This window comes from Lithobates pipiens, unplaced genomic scaffold (genome assembly GCF_037356315.1).
Source record: "Lithobates pipiens isolate NorthernLeopardFrog02 unplaced genomic scaffold, aLitPip1_a1.2 Scaffold_8, whole genome shotgun sequence".
NCBI classification, from domain to species: domain Eukaryota; kingdom Metazoa; phylum Chordata; class Amphibia; order Anura; family Ranidae; genus Lithobates; species Lithobates pipiens.
This window is the reverse complement of record NW_027507903.1, coordinates 431738250-431760868: the sequence shown is the minus strand read 5'-3', so window position 1 is coordinate 431760868 and position 22619 is coordinate 431738250. Positions and strand designations below refer to the sequence as shown.

At 44.7% G+C, this 22619-nt stretch overlaps 1 protein-coding gene across 2 annotated transcripts in view; it reads left to right on the top strand.

Moving 5' to 3' along the window:
- Positions 1 to 22619, top strand: part of TBC1D9B (TBC1 domain family member 9B) — a 174377-nt gene that overhangs the window by 72558 nt on the left and 79200 nt on the right. For both annotated transcript variants that reach the window (XM_077474303.1, XM_077474302.1), the window contains exons 4-6: positions 1823 to 2051; positions 13878 to 14136; positions 18895 to 19102. In XM_077474303.1, coding sequence (XP_077330429.1) covers positions 1823 to 2051; positions 13878 to 14136; positions 18895 to 19102 — 696 coding nt within the window. The remainder of the gene's footprint in view (positions 1 to 1822; positions 2052 to 13877; positions 14137 to 18894; positions 19103 to 22619) is intronic.

Here is a 22619-nt window from a genome sequence, read left to right as displayed (position 1 = left end):
AACCACATCATGAAGGCCAAGGAACACACCAGTCTGGTCAGGGATAAAGTTGTGGAGTAGTTTTAAGGCTGAGTTCACACTATTGCGAATTGGATGCGGGTTTCTCCGCATCCAATTTGCATGATAGGAGATTGTGACGGACTCTCTATGGAGCCGGTTCACACATCTCCGGAGCAGCTCCAGGGCAAATTGCACATGAGTCCTGTATGTTTTCTGGTCCATTTCAGGTCCGAATTCAGCCAAAAGTTCAGGCTGAAATCGGACCTGAAACAGTGAATGGGGAAGCATCGGATCCCTGCTGTGAGCCACTCCATGCTTAAGTGTGAACCCAGCCTTAAGCAGGGTTAAGGTAAGAAAAAAATATCCCAAGCTTTGAACATCTCACAGAGCACTGTTCGATTCATCATCTGAATATGGAAAGCGTATGGCACAACTGCAAACCTACCAAGACTAGGTCGTCCATCTAAACTGACAGGCCGGGGAAAGGAGAGCATTAATCAGAGAAGCAGCCAAGAGGCCTGTGGTAACTCTAGAGGAGCACCACAGCTCAGGAGGGAGAATCTGTCCAAAGGACAACTATTAGTAGTGCACTTCACAAATATGACCTTTATGGAAGAGTGGCAAGAAGAAAGCCATTGTTGAAAAAAAGTCCATTTGCAGTTTGCGAGAAGCCATGTGGGGGACACAGAAAACATGTGGAAGAAGGTGCTCTGGTCAGATGAGACCAAAATTTCACTTTTTGACCTAAAAGCAAAACGCTATATGTGGCGGAAAACTAACACTGCATGTCCCCCTGAACACACCATCCAAACCGTGAAACATGGTGGTGACAGCATCATGTTGTGGGGATGCTTTTCTTCAGTAGGGACAGAGAAGCTGGTCAGAGTTGATGAGAAGATGGATGGAGCCAAATACAGGGCAATCTTAAAATCTGCAAAAGACTTGAGACTGGCACGGAGGTTCACCTTCCAGCAGGACAATGACCCTAAACATATAGCCAGAGCTACAATTAAATGGTTTAGATCAAAGCATAATCATGTGTTCAAATGGCCCAGTCAAAGACCAGACCTAAATCCATTCGAGAATCTGTCACAAGATTTGACACCACAAATCGTAACTGTAGCACCTGTTTAATGCTGCTAGGACTTGCATCCCTACCATGTGGAAACAACAATCCTGGCCACCATATAAAAGATTTGCCAGCGAAATGATATTCAATTTATGAAACACTTGACCACTGCCCTCAGGAACAAAACGGAGGAATGTAAAACATGCTTGTTTTAGTGGGATACATTTCATTATTCCTACGAATACTTATCTTTTCGATAACTTGCAGTGTTTTCCTTATTGTGGAGTCAATTACCCATAATGCCGGTGCTGGCTGGTGTAAAGCCAAATCCCTATTGTTGTGTCCTTATTTAACACTGAATTTAACTGAGCAATCCAGGATCTGAGCACCGTTCATTTTAGTGAGGGAGGTTGTGCCATGTACGAGAATGACAGGAGGCTGGAGAGAGTTTTGGACGCACTTTAAAAAGCTTTCTGAATTTGGTTGCAACGGATTGTACAGGTTCCTGCTTTCAGCACATTGAAAACAGTCCTGGATTGCATTGTTGGTTCTCAGATTTTACCTGCTGCCTGGAGTTGTAGTGTGAAGGCTAATTTATTTGGCAGCACTCTGCTAGTAGAAGTTTTTCAAAGCTGTGTGCTTTTTAATGAAGCACAAAATCTGACAGTTCTTGTTGCCATTTAAAATGAGGCATCTTTATAGTCATGATTTTAGTAATATGCATACATAAATGCTTATTTTCTTGTTTTGTAGGGCATCATAGCTGAAGAGAACAAGAGCCTGCCCGCCAAGGATGAAGAAGACCCAGGCAAGTTTAAAGAGGCAGAGCTAAAAATGCGGAAACAGTTTGTTATGCCGGAGGTGGAGAAACTGGTTAATTATTACTCCTGCAGTTACTGGAAGGGACGCGTCCCCAGGCAAGGTTGGCTGTATCTCACTGTCAATCATCTCTGCTTTTACTCATTTTTACTAGGGAAAGAAGGTGAGAAATTGATGTTCCTTTATTTACTACATTTATTAATTTAGCTGGTCCTTGTTATATGCTATTCTAATTGGCTGCTGCTGTCATTTATCATTGTTTGTCATTTATTACCTAACAACAAATGCCTAAGCTTTTAGACCCCTTTAACATGGGAGGTGTTTTTCAGGCGCTTTAGCGCTAAAAATGGTGCCTGTAAAGCGCCTGAAAAAAGCCTCATCTGCAATCCCAGTGTGAAAGCCGGAGTGCTTTCACACTGGGGCTCTGCGCTGGCAGGACATCAAAAAAGTCCTGCAAGTAGCTTCCTTGAGGCGCTTTAGGAGCGGTGTATACACCGCTCCTAAAGTGCCCCTGCCCATTAAAATCAATGTGCAGCGCCTGCAAAGCGCCTCGACAGCTGCACTTTGTGGGCGCTTTTAACCCCTTATTTGGCCGCTAGTGGGGGTTAAAAGGGCCCGAAAAGCACTGCAAAAACGACCTGTAAAGCGCTGCAAAAACTAACGGTGCTTTACCGCTGACGCCTGGGTGCTGGCAGTGTAAAAAGGCTCTTAAATATGCAACCAGAACTTGACCAATTTCTAGCATTTCTATTATGGTGCATCTATCCTAACAAGACCTGTAAGTTAACATTTGAGTATAGCTCCACCTTAAAATGATTCTTGATCTAGGTTTTTATATTTTTATAATAATTTTTTTGTATTTTGTTTTTAAACACACTTTTTTTCTCTCTGCAAGGACAGAGAGAGATAGATACAATGTATCTCTCCTCCATTCACAGATAAAGAAAACACAAGGGCAGATTTCACAGTAAGGCCTCATGCACACGAGACGCAGATGAAACCTCTGTTAAAAAAAAGCTGAAACGCGCGTTTAGAAACGCGCGTTTTGCCGCGTTTGCATGTCGCGTTTAGACGCGTTTAGACGCGTTTAGACGCGTTTGCGTTTAGACGCGTTTATAAAGATAACATCATGTAGACCCTCCCCAAGCTCTCAAAGCATTTTTTTTAACTATTTCTGCTATTTTGATCAGAGTGAGCAGCAGCAGCATAGAGAGCAGTTGTACACTTGCATTTGCCGTGTCACTTGCCACGGCACCTGCCACAAGTTGTGGATTGTCCACTTGCCACGTCACTTGCCACAAGTTGGGGATTGTCCACTTGCCACATCACCTGCCACGTCACCTGCCACAAATTGTGGATTGTCCACTTGCCACATCACCTGCCACGTCACTTGCCACGAGATGTGGATTGTCCACTTTCCACGTCATCTGCCATGCCACCTGCCACAAGCTGTGGATTGTCCACTTGCCACGTCACCAGCCACATCACCTGCCACAAGTTGTGGATTGTCTACTTGCCGCGTCACTTGCCACATCACCTGCCACGTCACCTGCCACAAGTTGTGGATTGTTCACTTGCCACGTCACCTGCCACGTCACCTGCCACAAGTTGTGGATTGTCCACTTGCCACGTCACTTGCCACAAGCTGTGGATTGTCCACTTGCCACATCACTTGCCACGTCACCTGCCACATCACTTGCCACGTCACCTGCCACAAGTTTTGGATTGTCCACTTGCCACGTCAGCTGCCACGTCACTTGCCACAAGATGTGGATTGTCCACTTTCCACGTCATCTGCCATGCCACCTGCCACAAGCTGTGGATTGTCCACTTGACACGTCACCAGCCACATCACCTGCCACAAGTTGTGGATTGTCCACTTGCCACGTGACTTGCCACATCACCTGCCACGTCACTTGCCACATCACCTGCCACAAGTTGTGGATTGTCTACTTGCCGCGTCACTTGCCACTTCACCTGCCACGTCACTTGCCACGTCACCTGCCACAAGTTGTGGATTGTTCACTTGCCACGTCACCTGCCACGTCACCTGCCACAAGTTGTGGATTGTCCACTTGCCACGTCACTTGCCACATGCTGTGGATTGTCCACTTGCCACATTACTTGCCACGTCACCTGCCACGTCACTTGCCACGTCACCTGCCACAAGTTTTGGATTGTCCACTTGCCACGTCAGCTGCCACGTCACTTGCCACATCACCTGCCACGTCACCTGCCACAAGTTGTGGATTGTCCACTTGCCACGTCACTTGCCACATCACCTGCCACGTCACTTGCCACGAGATGTGGATTGTCCACTTGCCATGTCACTTGCTACGTCACCTGCCACGTCACTTGCCACGTCAGCTGCCACGTCACTTGCCACAAGATGTGGATTGTCCACTTGTCACATCACCTGCCACATCACTTGCCACATCACCTGCCACAAGTTGTGGATTGTCCACTTGCCACGTCACTTGCCACATCACCTGCCACGTCACTTGCCACAAGATGTGGATTGTCCACTTTCCACGTCACCTGCCATGCCATCTGCCACAAGTTGTGGATTGTCCACTTACCACGTCACCAGCCACATCACCTGCCACAAGTTGTGGATTGTCCACTTGCCACACCACTTTCCACGTCACCTGCCACGTCACCTGCCACAAGATGTGGATTGTCCACTTGCCACGTCACCAGCCACATCACCTGCCACAAGTTGTGGATTGTCCACTTGCCACGTCCCTTGCCACGTCCCCTGCCACGTCACCTGCCACAAGTGGATTGTCCACTTGCCACATCACTTGCCACATCACCTGCCACAAGTTGTGGATTGTCCACTTGCCACGTCACCTGACACAAGTTGTGGATTGTCCACTCGCCACGTCACTTGCCACATCCCCTGCCACAAGTGGATTGTCCACTTGCCACATCACTTGCCCCATCACCTGCCACAAGTTGTGGATTGTCCACTTGCCACGTCAGCTGACACAAGTTGTGGATTGTCCACTCGCCACGTCACTTGCCACATCACCTTCCACAAGTGGATTGTCCACTTGCCACGTCACTTGCCACGTCCCCTGCCACAAGTGGATTGTCCACTTGCCACGTCACTTGCCACGTCACCTGCCACAAGTTATGGATTGTCCACTTGCCACGTCACATACCAGTCACCTGCCACAAGTTGTTGATTTTCCACTTGCCACGTCACCTGCCAAGTCACTTGCCGCGTCACCTGCCAGGTCACTTGCCACGTCACCTGCCACAAGTTGTCTATTGTCCACTTGCCACGTCAGATGCCAGTCACCTGCCACAAGTTGTTGATTTTCCACTTGCCACGTCACCTGCCAAGTCACTTGCCGCGTCACCTGCCAGGTCACTTGCCACGTCACCTGCCACAAGTTGTCTATTGTCCACTTTCCACGTCACTTGCCACTTCACCTGCCACGTCACTTGCCACAAGTTGTGGATTGTCCACTTGCCACATCACTTGCCACCTGCCATGTCACTTGCCACAAGTTGTGGATTGTCCACTTGCCACGTCACTTGCCACAAGTTGTGGACTGTCCACTTGCAATTGCAATTGTTTAAAATATTTTTCTAATGGTTTTTCATCATTTGCAATAATTTTTGAGATTTTTAATGTAAAAAAAAAGGTCACCTTTAAAAACGCATATAAACGCAAACGCGGCTAAACGCGGTAGCGGCGTTTTGCCGCGTTTTACCGCGTTTTGCGTCTGAAACGCAGAAATTTTTGTTTCTGAACGCATTTTTTTGCTTCTGGAAAAACGAGATTAAACGCAACTGCATATAAACGGAAAAAAACGAGACTGTGTGCATGGACACATAGGATAACATTGAATGAGTTCAGGTGCAGTTGAAAAAACTGTCCAACTGCATCTGAACGCGCGTTTAACTGCGTCTCGTGTGCATGAGGCTTAACTGATCATTGTGATAGCCAGTCAGAGGCTTCGGGATCAGAAGTTCCAGGTCTCCATCTTTAGAACATGCAACGTGCTCCCAACACAGAGGGAGATACACGGAAAAAAGCCAAGTCCATTGGGGCAGCATATTTGTATACACTCAGCCCTAAGGGGTTAAAAAAAGATTTAAATAGCATTTTTGGTTTATTGTGCTCAGATGAAGTATAGTTTCACTTCAAGCACTGGAAGAATTTTCCTCCTTTACCTGTTCCTGACCACCTGCTGCAGTTTTACTGGTACAGTAAATGGTACAGGAATGGTACAGCCAGGCGAGACGCCGTTATGCTACGTCGGGTGCGCCCACAGTACCCCCCCACCGGCCGCAACGATTGGATTTAGTCAGGAGCAGATCAATCCCCAGGCCCAGGCCAATGATTTCTGGCCTGGACCTGATGAACGCTCCTGACGAATGATATCCTTCCCCTGTCCGTGTAAGTGTAAACACAGACAGGGGAAGTGATGTCATCTGTCTCGTGTCGTTTTTTTTCCTTTCCAGATGGAGCGGAGAGAACATCACAAGTGAGTTGCACCAACAGCACACTGACACCAGGTCTTGTAGGCACCCCCCCCCCCCCCCCCGATCATCCCCCGATCACCACCTGTCACTGTGTCACCCAGTACAGCAATCAGATTTTTTTTTGATCGCTGTACGCTGTACTAGTGTCATTTGTGACACTAATCGGTGTTAGGGTAACTAGTATTAGGTTCAGATAGGACTAGAGACCCCCCCCCCCCCATAAAGGTTTAACCCCTTGATTACCCCGTGTCACCTGTGATCACAGTATAAGTGTCACGGGTGACGCAGTTTAGCTAGTTAATTTTTTATTGCATCAGAGAACCCGCCATATTTTACCCAATAAAGGTTTAACCCCCTGATCACCCGGCGGGTGATCAGAGTTAGGTTTTAGGGTCAGATAGGGTCTGCGTTGCCCCAGACAGCGTTAGGTTAGTTCCAGTACCGCTAACACCCACGCACGCAGCATACACCTCCCTTAGTGGTATAGTATCTGAACGGATCGATATCTGATCTGATCAGATCTATACTAACATCCCCAACAGTTTAGGGTTCCCAAAAATGCAGTGTTGGCGAGATCAGCCCAGATATCTGCTAGCACCTGTGTTTAGTCCCTCCGCCCAGCCCACCCAAGTGCAGTATCAATCGATCACTGTCACTTACAAAACACAGCATTCGCAGAGTCAGACCTGATCCCTGCGATCGCCAACAGTTTTTTTGGTAGCGTTTTGATACAGTCACTGACAGCCTAGGAGCTTTTTTTCCTGTGAGTCTCACTAGTGTACCAATAAATTTAGAGCCCAAAATAGCAAATCGAAGGTATACTAGTAAAGAGGCCTACACATTTCTGAGCATGACAGATAGTGGGGAGGAAGTCACTCATCTGTCAGATTCAGGCTCAGAATACGAACCAGTAGACAGCAGCAGCACCCTGACAGATAGCTCTGACGATGGAGTTGTGGTCCCTGGTATGTTCAGGCGTACCAGATCCCGATCTTTTGCTGTCGCTGAGGTGCAAGAACCGCATGTCCCTCGTATGGAGCAGAGCAGTACTAGTGCCGCTATTCCTTCTGGTGAACTGGCAAGCACCAGCACTGCAGTATCATGTGGTGATGTGGCGAGTCCCATAAGTGCATTTCAAGCTTATGAGGTGGCAAGCACAAGTAGTGTCCCACTGCCACCAAGAAGACAAAGACAAGCCCGTCGAGTCCATAGTGCCCTTCCTGCGGCATTCGCCAATCCTAATTGGGAACCCACCACTTCTGCAGCACCCGTACTTCCCCCAATCACTGGCCAACCAGGCATTCAGGTGGAAACAGTTGATTTTACGTCACTTGATTTTTATTCGCCGTTTTTCACAGAAGATCTCTATAGATCTATTGTGGACCAAAGCAATTTGTATGCTGGTCAATACATCGCCGCTAATCCCCAGCTGACCCTTGCCAGAGATTGGAGACCAATTACAGTCTCAGAATTTAAGACCTTTCTGGGCCTTTCTCTCCCCATGGGCATAGTTAAAAAGAGTGAGTTGCGGTCATATTGGTCCACTGACCCAATTCGCCATATGCCTGTGTTCTCTGCCTCCATGACCAGGACACGATACGAGCAGATCTTGCGGTTTATGCACTTCAGTGACAATGAACTCTGTCTTCCTCGGGGGTGACCCTGAATTTGATCGGCTCTACAAAATTCAGCCCCTCGTGAACCACTTCAACCAACGTTTTGCAGCCTTGTTTACTCCCAATCAAGTTGTCTGTGTTGATGAGTCCCTGATTAAGTTTTCTGGCCGCTTGTCATTCAAACAGTAACTTCCCAGCAAGCATGCCAGATACGGGGTCAAGATGTATAAGCTCTGTGACAGGGCCACAGGCTATACATGTAGTTTTATGGTTTACGAGGGAAAACATAGTCACGTAGAGCCGCCGAATTGCCCTGACTACATATGAAGCGTTGGCAAGATTGTTGTGGGACTTGGTGTCACCCTTATTCGGAAAGGGGTACCACTTGTATGTGGACAATTATTACACAAGCGGGCCTTTGTTTAGTCACTTCTTTGATTAACAGATTGAAGAATGTGGCACCATGCAACCAAATGCCAGGGTTTTCCCCAGCGGCTTGTAGATTCCCGTCTTAGGCTGGGGGAGAGAGCCTGCTTGAGATGTAATAATTTGCTCGCTATGAAGTGGAGGGATAATAAGAATGTTTTCGTTCTTACCTCCCTTCAAGCAGACATGACTGTCCAAATTCCTACGGTGACTGGTGTTGTGGAGAAACCCCTGTGTCCACGAATATAACCTTAATATGGGAGGGGTGGACCTCAACGACCAGTTGTTGGCGCTGTACACAGTTGCCCGTAAGGCCAGGCGCTGGTACAAAAAAGTGTCTGTATACTTATTTCAATTGGCTTTACTGAACACTCATGTGCTATACAGAGCTTCAGGACGAACTGGATCCTTCCTTAAATTCCAGGAAGAGACCATCAGAGCCCTTCTGTATCCAGAGGGTGCTCTGGCCCAACTTCCCAGTGCAAATGCAGTAAGCCGGCTGCATGAGAGGAATTTTCCACATGTCCTCTCTGGTACCCCTACCCAAAGAAACCCCCAAGGAAGATGTCGTGTTTGTAGAAAGCACGGATATAGGCGTGACACCCGCTTTTATTGTCCCTCCTGTCCTGACCAACCTGGTGTTTGCATTGGTGACTGTTGCGAACGCTACCACACACTAGTTGAGTATTCGCATATGGTACAGCACTACACAGTCATAGGCACACGTACACAGGGTCTTGGGGTCTCGAAAGATGTGATGGCCATCACATTTTGAGAGACCCTAACCTGCAACGTTCAGTTTATAGTTTTTTTTTTTTAACGGTTTTTATAAAAGTGAAAAAAAAAACACAAAAATAATAAAGCCAAAAATCGTTGGGGTTGTATGTTTCTTCTCTCTCTCTGTTTTCTCTCTTATGTTCCCTCTCTACTTTCCACTCTACTGTTCACTCACTATTGTTCTATAGCTATTGTTCTCTCTCGGTTTTATTTTTACTATGTTTTATTGTATTTGCTTTGCAGGTATAGTATGTTATACTGTAATGTTTGTTTTATTGTTAAGCATCATTTGCTTAGCAGGTACACCATTCAGTTGCAGCCTGTATTTATTTATCTTGACAGCAACAGCGTTTGCTCCCACGATAGATAACGCCGTGACTCCAGCGCTGTAGGAGGTGATTTCACCACCACAGTTAAAAAAAAGAGCATATATGCCGAAGCATGAGGACAGCAGGGTTGGAGGAGCGATTTGCTCCTATCTTTTGGGGAGGATGCCCTCATGCTTCGGCATATATAAATGGTGCATGTATACCCATCATTAAAAGTGGGTGGATGAATGTTACTGGACTTTGAGCGGTTATACCAGAATGATGCCTGCGGGTTTAGATATCATCTTGGTATCATTCTTTTCAGCCAGCGGTCAGTTTTCATGTAAAAGCAATCCTAGCAGCTAATTAGCCTCTAGACTGCTTTTACAAGCAGTGGGAGGGAATGCCCCCCATCCCACCATCTTCCATGGTTTTCTCTGGCTCTCCTGTCCCAACAGGGAAGCTGAGAATGCAGCTGGTGGTTCTGCCAGTTGACCATAGAGATGATCAGAGACCAGAATGGCTCCAATCACCTCTATGGCCTAAGAAACCGAAGCTAAGAACATTTTATGACTTAGATTTCGCCAGATGTAAACAGCGCCATTGGGAAATTAGGAAAGCATTTTATCACACCGATCTTGGTGTGGTCAGATGCTTTGAGGGCAGAGGAGAGATCTAGGGTCTAATAGACCCCAATTTTTTTAAAAGAGTACCTGTCACTATCTATTGCTATCATAGGGGATATTTACATTCCCTGAGATAACAATAAAAATGATAAAAAAGAAAAAAAAAAAAACGAAAGGAACAGTTAAATAAGATAAAAAAGGAAAGAAAAAAAAACACCCCTGTCCCCCCCTGCTCTCACGCAAAGCCGAACGCAAGCATCGGTCTGGCATCATATGTACACAGCAAATAGAAAAAAGGGTAGTGATGCACTGTACATAAATAATAAAGTGCGGAAGTGCTGTGAGTAAAGGCACTGAAAATACTGTGAGAGGCAATGCTGGTAATGACCAAGCCTAAGAACATAGATTAAAGTGCAAATGTCGCCAAAATATCCAATAGATAAAAGCAATACTGAACAAAAATAAACGATATTGATAATAGTAAAATATCAGTACTAACAATAATAAATAAGTGCCAGTAACATTTAAGGTGATATTTAGTGATAAGTCCTTTTATAGGTGAATAAAATATATCAAAGTGTCCGCGAAGAATTCCTTCTCGTAGAATAAAGTGCAGCATATATGGTGACTTGTAGACACAAAGATAAAGTGCTGGTGATAAATCTCTATGGTGTAATACTGGTACTGGGTGACTTCTTTATCCTCCGTGCTGTTTAGTGTATGGGTGTCCCCTTACCTTACTGCTGTAAGGTAACAGCATGTGAATATATGCCTTTGGTATTGGGAACAGTTAGAGATCCCCTGGTGGTCATCCTATTGTGGCATCTCCGGCTCTTCTGGTAAGTGTGTCCTGCTTACAATCAGCGTCCCCCTTTAGAACCCCGGAGGTGTCTCATTTCTTTTTTTTTTTTCTTCTGTAAACCATCAAACAACAACCTTAGACAAGAGCTGTGCAATACAAAAACACTCTGCATTGCACTGCACTTGTGCCGCCGACAGACATCGAATCCACCCGACCTGCGGGCACGCTTCCTCAGCGAGAGCCCGCCCGCAACTGCGCAAGCCAACTTACAATGACAGATGTTGTCGCAGGGGAGCCAACCTGTTGCACTATAAGTGGCTTGTCCTTAAGTGTTTAAAATCACTTTCCATTCTCGTCTATTGAGGAACGCAGGAAGTCGTTAACTTTTGGGTTATACTGCTGCCTACAGGAGGATTGGATACTGGCAAATAAAAGCAACTGTAGGTCAGTCCAAGATATCCCTTCCCACTACCTGTATGTCTCAGTTTGTTTGTTAAGTGTCCTAGGGGGATGAACTCTTCAGAATGCAAAATGCTTTTCAAGCACAGAGCCCCTGGCATTACTTCTGGACTCGCCTTTTCTCTGAAGCCTCATTTAGTGAGTAAGCCAGTCAGGCCAAGCACCAGGAGCTTACCATATTTGCATAGGTCAAATATTTCACATGCAGCTTCAGATGAGATCCGGCTGCACACTCCATGGTCACATCTCAGGTGCTGGCTCAGCTTGTGTCCACCAAAGCAATCAATTTTACCAGGAACAGGAATACTGTACACCGGATCTCTCTTTGCAGTCGAAGGATAATTTTCCATTTAAGTTCAGCCCTTCATAATTACATTACCTAGGAATATATCTTTCTCCAAACACAGATTTTTTTTTTTTTTTTTTATACTTAACATCTATCTTGAATGGGCCATCTAAATGTTCTTAAAATTGATGTCATTCCCCTATTTCTTTACATATTTCAGACAGTTCCATTAAAAAGTCCTCCTTACAAAAGCCCAACAGATGTTTTCTGTATTTCTTTGGCATAGTAGGCTTTGGTATTGGGTGCTTACGTTGCCCAAGATGCAAGGATTAGCTAGAGCGCCTGATGTGGCCCTTTATTATAAAGTAGAAGTCTTTTTTAGATTCCCTAATGGGGTCCAACTTGAAAACCTTATGACTCCCATAGATCTCCCGGCCTTACCGTGTATTTTTCCATCTCTCCGAATCTCCACAGGATGTCTCCCCGACATCACAAAACAAACTCTTTCTCTGTGGAACCAGACTGTTACAAACTTGCAGATCTCATAATATTTTGGTTCTATAACACTCGCACTTCTTTTTGGGAATCAAGCTTTCCCACCTGCCTTACAGGGTAACACTTGGTGGTCCTTCGACCAAAAAGAGATTCTTGCAAAATATCTAAAGTCTTTACAAGCTTGCCCATTCTCTTTTATCTAGTGGCCTGAAAGGGATATACCTGGCCCATGGCTTTATAAGCAATGACTTATCTTGTTTGTTTGTTCTATCCCAGATATTTCTGAACTTCATTCCACCCCAAAAGCTTTTAAGTACACTCCTCCATCTCATGCTGTATTTTAAGTATATTACATTTTTTTTTGTCTCTGGCTCATACAAATTTGCCCAATATACAGCAGCATAAGTGAGTGTACTTCAAACAATTATTCCTTCTCATGAACGAGAAAAATGTTTTATATTTGCCCACAAATTATCAATAGCCACCAGTGATCTGGAAAAGGGATTTAAATTAAATACCAAATGGTATAGATGTCCAGATCTCCTCAACCATATTTATCCAATCATGTCTGTTGTCACAATATGACACATACAGTTTATGGTGGAAGTACCCAGCGATTAACCCATTTAGAGAACATATTATTGAGAGATACTGCACTCTAAGATCACAATGACACAAATTCCAACTCGCCATCTATCTATAATATCAGGCCCTGTAAAAACAATGAAGAAAGATATTCTTCCCCACTTTAACTCAGCAGCAAGAGAAGTTATTCCTTGCCATCAGAAATCAGGAGTTCCATCTTTAGCAAAATCAGCAGTTTTTATTCATACAGTGTTGAAAATTGCAAGGTTTAAAACTATGTTTAACCTCATCCCCATGGCTTAATGTACATATGCGGCCTCTCGGCGAATGGGCCTTCACACGCCTATCACCTCCACCTCCCCATTTAAAACTCTTAACAGGCCGGGAGGCGGCCGGCAAGAAGGGTTAAATAAGCTCTTGTACGATTTACTAACCGTTAAAAATACTGTAACCTATAACAATTTAGTTTGCCTAAATTTAGAGTTAAAGGTCCAGCCGAGTTGTTAGCACTTAAAGCAGAGTTCCACCCAAAAAATTGAACTTTCGCTGTCCGGATTCCACCCCCCCTCTGGTGTTAAATTTGGCATTTCAGGGAGGAGGGGAAGCAGACTACCTGTCTAATACAGGTATTTGCTTTCACTTCCGGCGAAAGATCACTGCAGTATCTGCGGCGATCTACGAGGTCCCAGAAGACAGCAGGGACTGCTCAGAACCTGCAGTGCAACTTACACATGCGCAGTAGGGAACCAGGCTGTGAAGCCGCAAGGCTTCACTTCCTGATTCCCTTAATAGCAATGCCGGCGCCTCCACCTGGAGTTGAGGGGACGGGTCGGCTTCGAGTCAAGACATCATGTGCGCCCTGGACAGGTAAGTATCCTTATTTTAAAAGTCAGCAGATGCAGTATTTGTAGCTGATGACTTTTAATTTTTATTTTTATTTTTTTTGTCAGAACTGCGGTTTAAGTTTGTGTATCAATATGTATAATTTTGTTCTTGATTTTGTTTGATCAATCTGTTGTTTTGTTTGAAATATTGATAAAATAAGACTGAGCATATTATTTTATAAACATAATATTTTTTCATTGATGACTTCCTCCTATCTTTTTTAGTAACCTTAGTCATCCAGTGGCTTGATGTAACTCAACTTGAGAAGAATGCAACTCTGCTCTTCCCAGAATGCATCAAAGTTAACACACGAGACAACGAGTACTTTTTCTCTATGTTCCTTAACATCAGTGAGACCTTCAAGCTGATGGAACAGCTAGCTAACATTGCCATGAGACAACTGCTAGACAATGAAGGCTTCCTGGAAGACCGGAATCTGCCTAAACCTACACGACCACTCAAGAACATCTCTGCTCTGAAACGGTATGAGAAAGTCAAGACCTACTGTACTGTGCAAAAGTTTTAGGAAGGTGTGAAAAAAAATCCTGAAAATGAAGAATGCTTTCAGAAATAGAAGTGGTAATAGTTTATTGTGATGGACACTGTACTCAAGAGGAGTTTGTCCAAAGTATAAGCTTCCCTTGCCCAGTACCAGCACAATCCAAGATCCCTTAGCCCACCCATTCACTTGTCGAGACATCAGTGTAGGGTGGTAAGAAGCATAAGACTGTTTATTCAAACACAGGTACAAAGAGATATACACTCAGGGGACAATCCCCCCTTCTTTGCATAATGACCCAGGGCAGGGTAAAACTACATTCAGGAACGAGACACACAGACAGCCTTTAGGAAGGGCTGCAGGATAAATCCCCCTTGTGACAGATCCTATCCCACACTCCGCTTAAGTGCTTCCGTCAGTAATACCGCTTCCTCCAGTCTGACCAGCAGAGAGATATATATTATTCTAATTGAATACAAGTGTAGCTGAAAATAGCTTGTAGAATCTTGAATACTTTATTGGACAGGGTACAGCCTTTTTTACACTTTTAACACAAGGGGTTAGATAATGAGGTAGGGCTTCCCCCCTCCCCTATAGCAACAACTTAAAAGACAATTACATAATTAGCATGTTAATTAACACAGCACTTAAGGCAGCCTAGGTGACCAGACAGTCCGTCTCCACAGGTCAATGTGATCAGCTCTTTCAAGGATCATGTATTGTTCAGAATTAACAACCATGAATAGTCTTTGGGCATATACAGGGTTCCCAGCGTCTGTGTGTCTTGGGGGACATGGACCTGAATCTAAAGTAACACCACCTCCAGGGTATCCAGGCATACAGCTCATAAAGAGCACCATTCCCCCAAATGCCAGGGCCCATAATCGCAATGCAAGAGGCTAGCATTCAGTCCTCTCCAAAAGCCTCTGTCCCGGCTAGTTCTGTCACACCCCTCCCTTCTAGCAACTAATAGGTGACAGTGGTTTCACATAAGCATATACAGTGCCTTGCAAAAGTATTTACCCCCCTTGGCTTTTTACCTATTTTGTTACATTACAGTCTTCAGTTCAATGGGTTTTTTTTTATCTGAATTATATGTGATGGATCAAAACACAATAGTCTAAGTTGGTGAAGTAAAATTAGAAAACTATTTTTCAGAAAAAAAAAAAACTTGGCCTGTGCGTGTGTATTCACCCCCTTTGTTATGAATCCCATAAAAAGCTCTGGTGCAACCAAATACCTTCAGAAGTCACATAATTAGTGAAATGATGTCCACCTGTGTGCAAACTAAGTGCCACATGATCTGTCATTACATATACACACCTTTTTGAAAGGCCCCATAGGCTGCAACACCTACCGTAAGCAAGAGGGACCACTAACCAAACACTGCCGTGAAGACCAAGGAACTCTCCAAACAATTAAGGGACAATGTTGTTGAGAAGTACAAGTCGGGGTTAGGTTATAAAAAAATATCCAAATCTTTGATCCCTAGGAGCACCATCAAAGCTATCATAACCGCTTTTATCATAAAGAACTTTTTGGCCATCAAAGGAAACTCTATGTCTGGCGCAAACCCATCACATCACCCAAAGAACACCATCCCCACAGTGAAACATGGGGGTGGCAGTATCATGCTGTGGGAATGTTTTTCAGCCGCCAGGACTGGGAAACTGGTCAGAGTTGAGGGAAAGATGGATGGTACTAAATACAGGGATATTCTTGAGCAAAACCTGTACCACTCTGTGTGTGATTTGAGGCTAGAATGGAGGTTCACCTTCCAGCAGGACAATGACCCCAAACACAATGCTAAAGCAACACTTGAGTAGTTTAAGGGGAAACATGTAAATGTGTTGGAATTGGTCAAGTCAAAGCCCAGACCTCAATCCAATAGAAAACCTGTGGTCAGACTTAGATTGCTGTTCAAAAGCGCAAACCATCCAACTTGAAGGAGCTGGAGCAGTTTTGCGAGGAGGAATGGGCAAAAATTCCAGTGGTAAGACGTGGCAAGCCCGTAGAGACTAATCCAAAGCGACTTGGAGCTGTGATAGCCGCAAAAGGTGGCTCTACAATGTATTGATGTAGGGGGTGAATAGTTATGCACATTGACTCTTTCTGCTTTTTAGTCCTACTTGTGTTTTGCTTCACAAGAAAAAAAAAAACATTTTCAAAGTTGTGGGCATGTTCTGTAAATTAAATAATGCAAATCCTCAAACAATCCATTTTAATTCCAGGTTGTGAGGCAGCAAAACATGAAAAATGCCATGGAGGGTGAATAATTTTGCCAAGGCACTGTATGTCCCATAATAGTTTGCTCCCAAGGCAGACCGAGTCAATAGAACAATGGGAAACAGCCACTTAACAATAAACACATAACAACCCCCACCCCACCTCAAAATATCTGGCAATGGTCTGAGACACTCCTACAATATTCTAGCAGTCTGAACGGTGGAATTATTTATCTTCATATATATCATAAAGGGGATTGTTCATAAATATTACTGTCCCAAGTGAAAGAGCCCCTTCATGCTTTCAGCACAAACCACACCATATAGAACCCATGATAATAGGTAAAACGCAATGCTGCGTCCAGTGTGGTTGTACTGGGAGTCTGGTTAGTGCAGACCCGACTGAGGTTCTTGGTCAACCTGTGCCCCTAATAGACAGGGTAACTTACACATAAGAGGGGCAGAGGGAGCTAGAAATTGGATTTCCAGAGCTCTCTAAGGTAAGCTGAGTTCCACAAGGCAACCGTCACATTTATTTTTATCAGTTAACGAAATGGAAAGTAAATGAACAGTAGAAAAATTAAATTCAAATCAATATTTGGTGTGACCAACCTTTGTCTTCAAAACATCTTCAATTCTATGTTCTCTTGTATACAGTTTTTGAAGGTGCTCAGCAGGTAGTTCCAAACTTCTTGGCGTACCAACCACAGATCTTCTGTGGATGTAGGTGCCTCAAATCCTTCTGTCCATGTAATTCCAGACAGACGCAATGAAGTTGAGATCAGGGCTCTGTGGGGGCCAAACCATCATTTACAGGACTACTTGTTCTTCTTTCCACTGAAAATAGTCCTTAATGTGGCTGTATGTTTGTGGTCTCTGTTGTTGAATAAATTTGAAGCCAGTCAAACACCTCCCTATTGGTATGGCATGATGTATAATGCCGCGTACACACGACCAGACTTTTCAATAGCAAAGCTCCGACGGAACGAATCCGCCGGACAATTTGATCGCGTGTGGGCTTCATCGGACCTTTGCCGTCTAAAAATCAGACGGACTTTAAATTTAAAACATGTTTCAAATCTTTCCGACGGACTAGAGTTCGGTCAAAAAATCCGTTTGTATGCTAGTCCAACAGATGAAAACCGACACTAGGGCAGCTATTGGCTAATGGCTATGAACTTCCTTATTCTAGTCTGGTTGTATGACATCACGGTCGAATCCGTCAGACTTTGGTGTGATTGTGTGTAGACAAGTCCAATTCAACGGAAGTCCGTCAAAATCTGACACAATTCAGTCTGTTGAAAAGCCCGGTTGTGTGTACACGGCATAAGTTATCGGCCTGTATTTTTCAGCATTTTAGGACACCATTGATCCTGATCAAATAATTTCATTTGCAGAAATGCAGCCCCAAACTTGCAAGGAACCTCCACCATGCTTCACTGTTGCCTGCAGACACTCTCCAGCGCTTCAGCGAACAAATTACCTCCAGCTACAGACAAATATTTCAAATGTTGACAGTCCAGAGCATCTGCTACCATTTTTTTTATGCACCCCAGTTCCTATGTTTTTGTGCATAGGGCATGGAAACAACGCTAAGCATTGCATTTGCAGACCTCAAATTTGGATTTACTGGATGTGAGCGTTGCTTTTTTTGCTCATTTCCACCCTTTGTCATTCTTTGCTGGAAGCTAGGTAAAACTATGGTTAAAAGAGAACTGAAAGCAACCAAATCCAGATACAATGTGTATGACATAATCACAGTTTTCTTACACAAAACCACTCTAGGTACTTAAGCTGTGTAAGGGAAGTAGTGTGTAACTCCAGTTAGCACCCAAGTCCTCCATGTTACTTGAATGTCATCCAACCTGAGTTTCCTTTGCAGCAGATAACATTTACAGGTCTCCCCCACCCTCAAGCTTTTAACTGGACGGTGAAAGGAAAAGCAGCAAATTGATTAGCTCATCCCTCTGTTACTCAGCTGTCTCCTCCTATTAGCATATTTATGGCACTGCAGCATATAGTAACTATTTGGCTCATTGTGCTGCTTTTTCTTTCCCCTATTCTGAGCTCAGCTGCCCTAGGACTTTAGGATACTGATATTAATAAATACATGGCTATAAGTTATCAGTTTCCTTTGTCTACTTCATGCTTCAGACTGTCTTCCTTTGTACCCAAATAATGTCTGATGTCAGAGAAATAAAACAGAATGGGGTTATTACTCTACAGCAGCTGTGACATGATATAGTGTGTGCTGTGTATGAGAAAAATAATTTACTAGAAATGTATGTATGTTTTTTTGTTTTTTTTTAAACCAGCCATGCATATATGGATAATGGTATATTATAATGTACTATTTTCTGGATAATAGTGTCACTTTACATAAAAACAGCTTTTCATAATATACCTGATGTATTTAAATATTTTTTTCAAGCCACACTTTATTTTGCTCACTTTTCTGCATCAATTACTTTTCCTATATCTTGAATATCTAGGTAATGTCTTGTGTCTCTTCTCCAGAGATTTAGATGCCAGAGCAAAGAATGAACAATACCGATCCACTTTCCGACTGCCAAAAGATGAGAGGCTGGATGGACACACAGACTGCACTCTGTGGACGCCGTTTACCAAGATGCACATACCCGGTCAAATGTTTGTGTCCAATAACTACATCTGTTTTGCCAGCAAGGAGGAGGAAGCTTGCCATCTAATCATACCACTTCGTGAGGTGAGTTTAAGATTGTGACCAATGATCCTTCTGCTCCATATGTTAACTTATATGGGCAATAATAGTCACCAAGAATAGCAGGCCACATTTTTAGTAGGCAGAAAGTTGTTAGACCATTTATAATTGTCCAGTCAGCAGGCGAGGGTTGTGCCAAAGCTTCAGTAGGGTTTGAGAATCTGTCTATGCTGCCTAGATCACAAGTCTAATTGAATGGAATTAAAAATCCTTGCCAGATGAAACAAATTATATGTGAAGGTCAACTATTAAGGGCTTATGCAGACGGGTGCTTTTTGGCGTAAAAATGTTAAATTGCAGTTGTATTTCTACGACTGCTGCTCAAAGCCGACCATAGTAATTAAATTATTACGCAGGTGCACACCACTGCTTTTGAATGCTTGTGCATGTGTAAAACTGTACACCCCTGAATTCAGACTATCTGTGTCTGTATGCAAGTAGAAGGGTTACCCCATGTACAGTCACATCCAATCATTACTATGGTCAGCTGTATGCCACAGGTTTGTATTCCATACAAATTGTACAAACATATACACCGTCAATACAGTAGGTGCAGAACAAGACACACAGATATACCACCACAGTACAAGAAATACCTGCCGCTAGGGCTGCAACCAACACATTTTTTCGTAATCGATTAGTTGGGCGATTTATTGTTTTGATTAATCGGTTAATAACCTTAAAAAAAGTGTGGTGTATAATTTAGTTAATATTTAAAGTTTAAAGAAAAGGGCAATTTATTCTTAAATATCTAAATACAGTGGTAAATATAAACAACCAACTATGTGGTTAGGGAGCAAAATATTGAAACCACTGTGAGAATAACAGACATAAGAGATATACTGTATACACCAGCCCTCAAAAATTCTGCTCGCAATTTGCGAGTGGAATTTAATGCAGGGCGAGTGAGGAGCGGGGGTTGACCAGGCTGACTGTTTCCTGGCTCAAGCGATCAGCCAGGAAACTGTCAGCCAGAGGACACACAGAGGCAGGACCGGACTGCCCTGGCGCCGCTTTGAGCTGAGGTGAAGCTGCAGTGCTCCCCTCCCCCTCTCTCTCCTCCTCTTGTCTTGTGTATCACACACACAGCGGGAATGTCCCGCTGTGTGTCACAGAGCTGGCTGGGTCTGTTCAGCGCGTGGTGTAACAAAGTCCCACCCCCTAGACCGGCTCGTGTGATGGTATCAGTGTTCCGCCTTTGAAACAAGCCGGTCTGGGGGGTGGAACTTTGTTACACTGCGCATCGAACACAGACCCAGCCAGCTCCGTGACACATCCAGGGGAGTCCAGGTAAGTCTGTATTGATGATGGGCCACATTAAAGCTGCATTAATGGGGCTCCCAAAAGCTGCATTAATGGATCACAGTCAAGCTGCATTGATGGGGCACAGTGAGGCTGTGTTCACGGGTACAGTGAAGCTGCGGGCACAGTGAGGCTGCATTCATGGGCAAAGTGAGGCTGCGTTCACAGGCACAGAGAGGCTGCATTCATGGGCAAAGTGAGGCTGCGTTCACAGGCACAGTGAGGCTGCAGACACAGTGAGGCTGCATTCACGGGCACAGTGAGGCTGCAGGCACAGTGAGGCTGCGGGCACAGTGAGGCTGCATTCATGGACACAGTAGGGCTTCAATGATGGGCACAGTGAGAGTGCATTGATGGGCATAGTGAGGCTGCATTCATTGGCACCGTAAAGCTGCATTTGATGGGCACAGTGAGGCTGCATTGATGGTCACAGTGAGGCTGCATTGATGGTCACAGTGAGGCTGCATTGATGGTCACAGTGAGGCTGCATTGATGGTCACAGTGAGGCTGCATTGATGGTCACAGGGAGGCTGCATTGATGGTCACAGGGAGGCTGCATTGATGGGCACAGTGAGGCCGCATTGATGGGCACAGTGAGGCCGCATTGATGGGCACAGTGAGGCCGCATTGATGGGCACAGTGAGGCCGCATTGATGGTCACAGTGAGGCCGCATTGATGGTCACAGTGAGGCCGCATTGATGGGCACAGTGAGGCCGCATTGATGGGCACAGTGAGGCCGCATTGATGGGCACAGTGAGGCCGCATTGATGGGCACAGTGAGGCCGCATTGATGGGCACAGTGAGGCCGCATTGATGGGCACAGTGAGGCCGCATTGATGGGCACAGTGAGGCCGCATTGATGGGCACAGTGAGGCTGCATTGATGGGCACAGTGAGGCTGCATTGATGGACACAGTGAGGCTGCATTGATGGACACAGTGAGGCTGCATTGATGGACACAGTGAGGCTGCATTCAAGGGCATAGGGAGGCTGCATTTGATGGGCACCATAAAGCTGCATTGACGGGCACTGTGAGTGTGCATTCATGGGCACCGTAAAGCTACATTTGATGGGCACAGTGAGGCTGCATTTGATGTGTACTGATATGCTTTATGTTTAATATTTTTAAAGTTGTTATTTATTTTTGGAACTTAATTCTGCTTAAAACATTTAACAGTGTAATTTCATGAGATAATTAGGATAAAAAGGGTGTGTTTAGGGGCGGACTTAGGAGTGGAGCAGGGAAGAGGTTGGGTGAGGCAACTGGTGGTGAGAAACTCTTAAAGAGGAAGTAAACCCTGATGGGTTTACTTCCTCTTTGATTCCCTGCAAAGGTAAAGCATAATGGACTACTATGCATCGCATAGTAGTCCATTATGTGTCACTTACCTGACACAGGAGCCAGCAAAGTCACGGCTGTCCCCTGTAGTCTGGAGCATCCATCTTCTCGTGGGTCTCGCTGCTCCGACGCTGTCATTCGACGAAGCCGCGATGACGTCACTCCCGCGCATGCGCACAGGAGCCGCCACTCGCGGCATATCGCCGTTGACAGCGGCGCGCTCAGTGCGCCTGCGCACCGCTGTCTATGGCGCATGCGCCGTAGACAGCGGTGCCTGTGTTTTGGCAAATATCTACACGGTTTAGGAGATATTTCTTGGACCTACTGGTAAGCCTTAATCTAGGCTTACCTGTAGGTCAAAGTGGTTTGTAATGGTTTACAACCACTTTAAGGCCTGGCTAGTGGCTCAGGACTTGAATTTTTGAGCCCTGGTATACACTATTAGAGGAGATATACTCTATATACTATTAGAAGAGATAATGTTTTTTGGCCATTTTGTTGTTGGGCAGATTTAAAAACACAAATTGCTGCAAAAGTGTATTGCTTGCTTTTTTCTGCAGCTTCTCCATTGAAGTAAATTGAACCAAAAAAGCACTGCTTTGCATTTAAAAAAAAAGTCCCTGACCCTTTCCAAATATGCAGCGGCTGAAAAAGCATACATGAACGTGTCCCATAGGAAACCATGTAAATGAACTGTAGTGTGTTTCTGCAAAAAGCACAAAAAGACACATAGATGTGAATCAGGTCTAAGACGTTTAGTACATAATGGGGTTAAAAATAACTAAAATTAGCCCTTTATAGTACAAAAAAATCAGATAATCACTACTGTAAGTGGTTCATTTTTTTTACTGTAGAACTGTG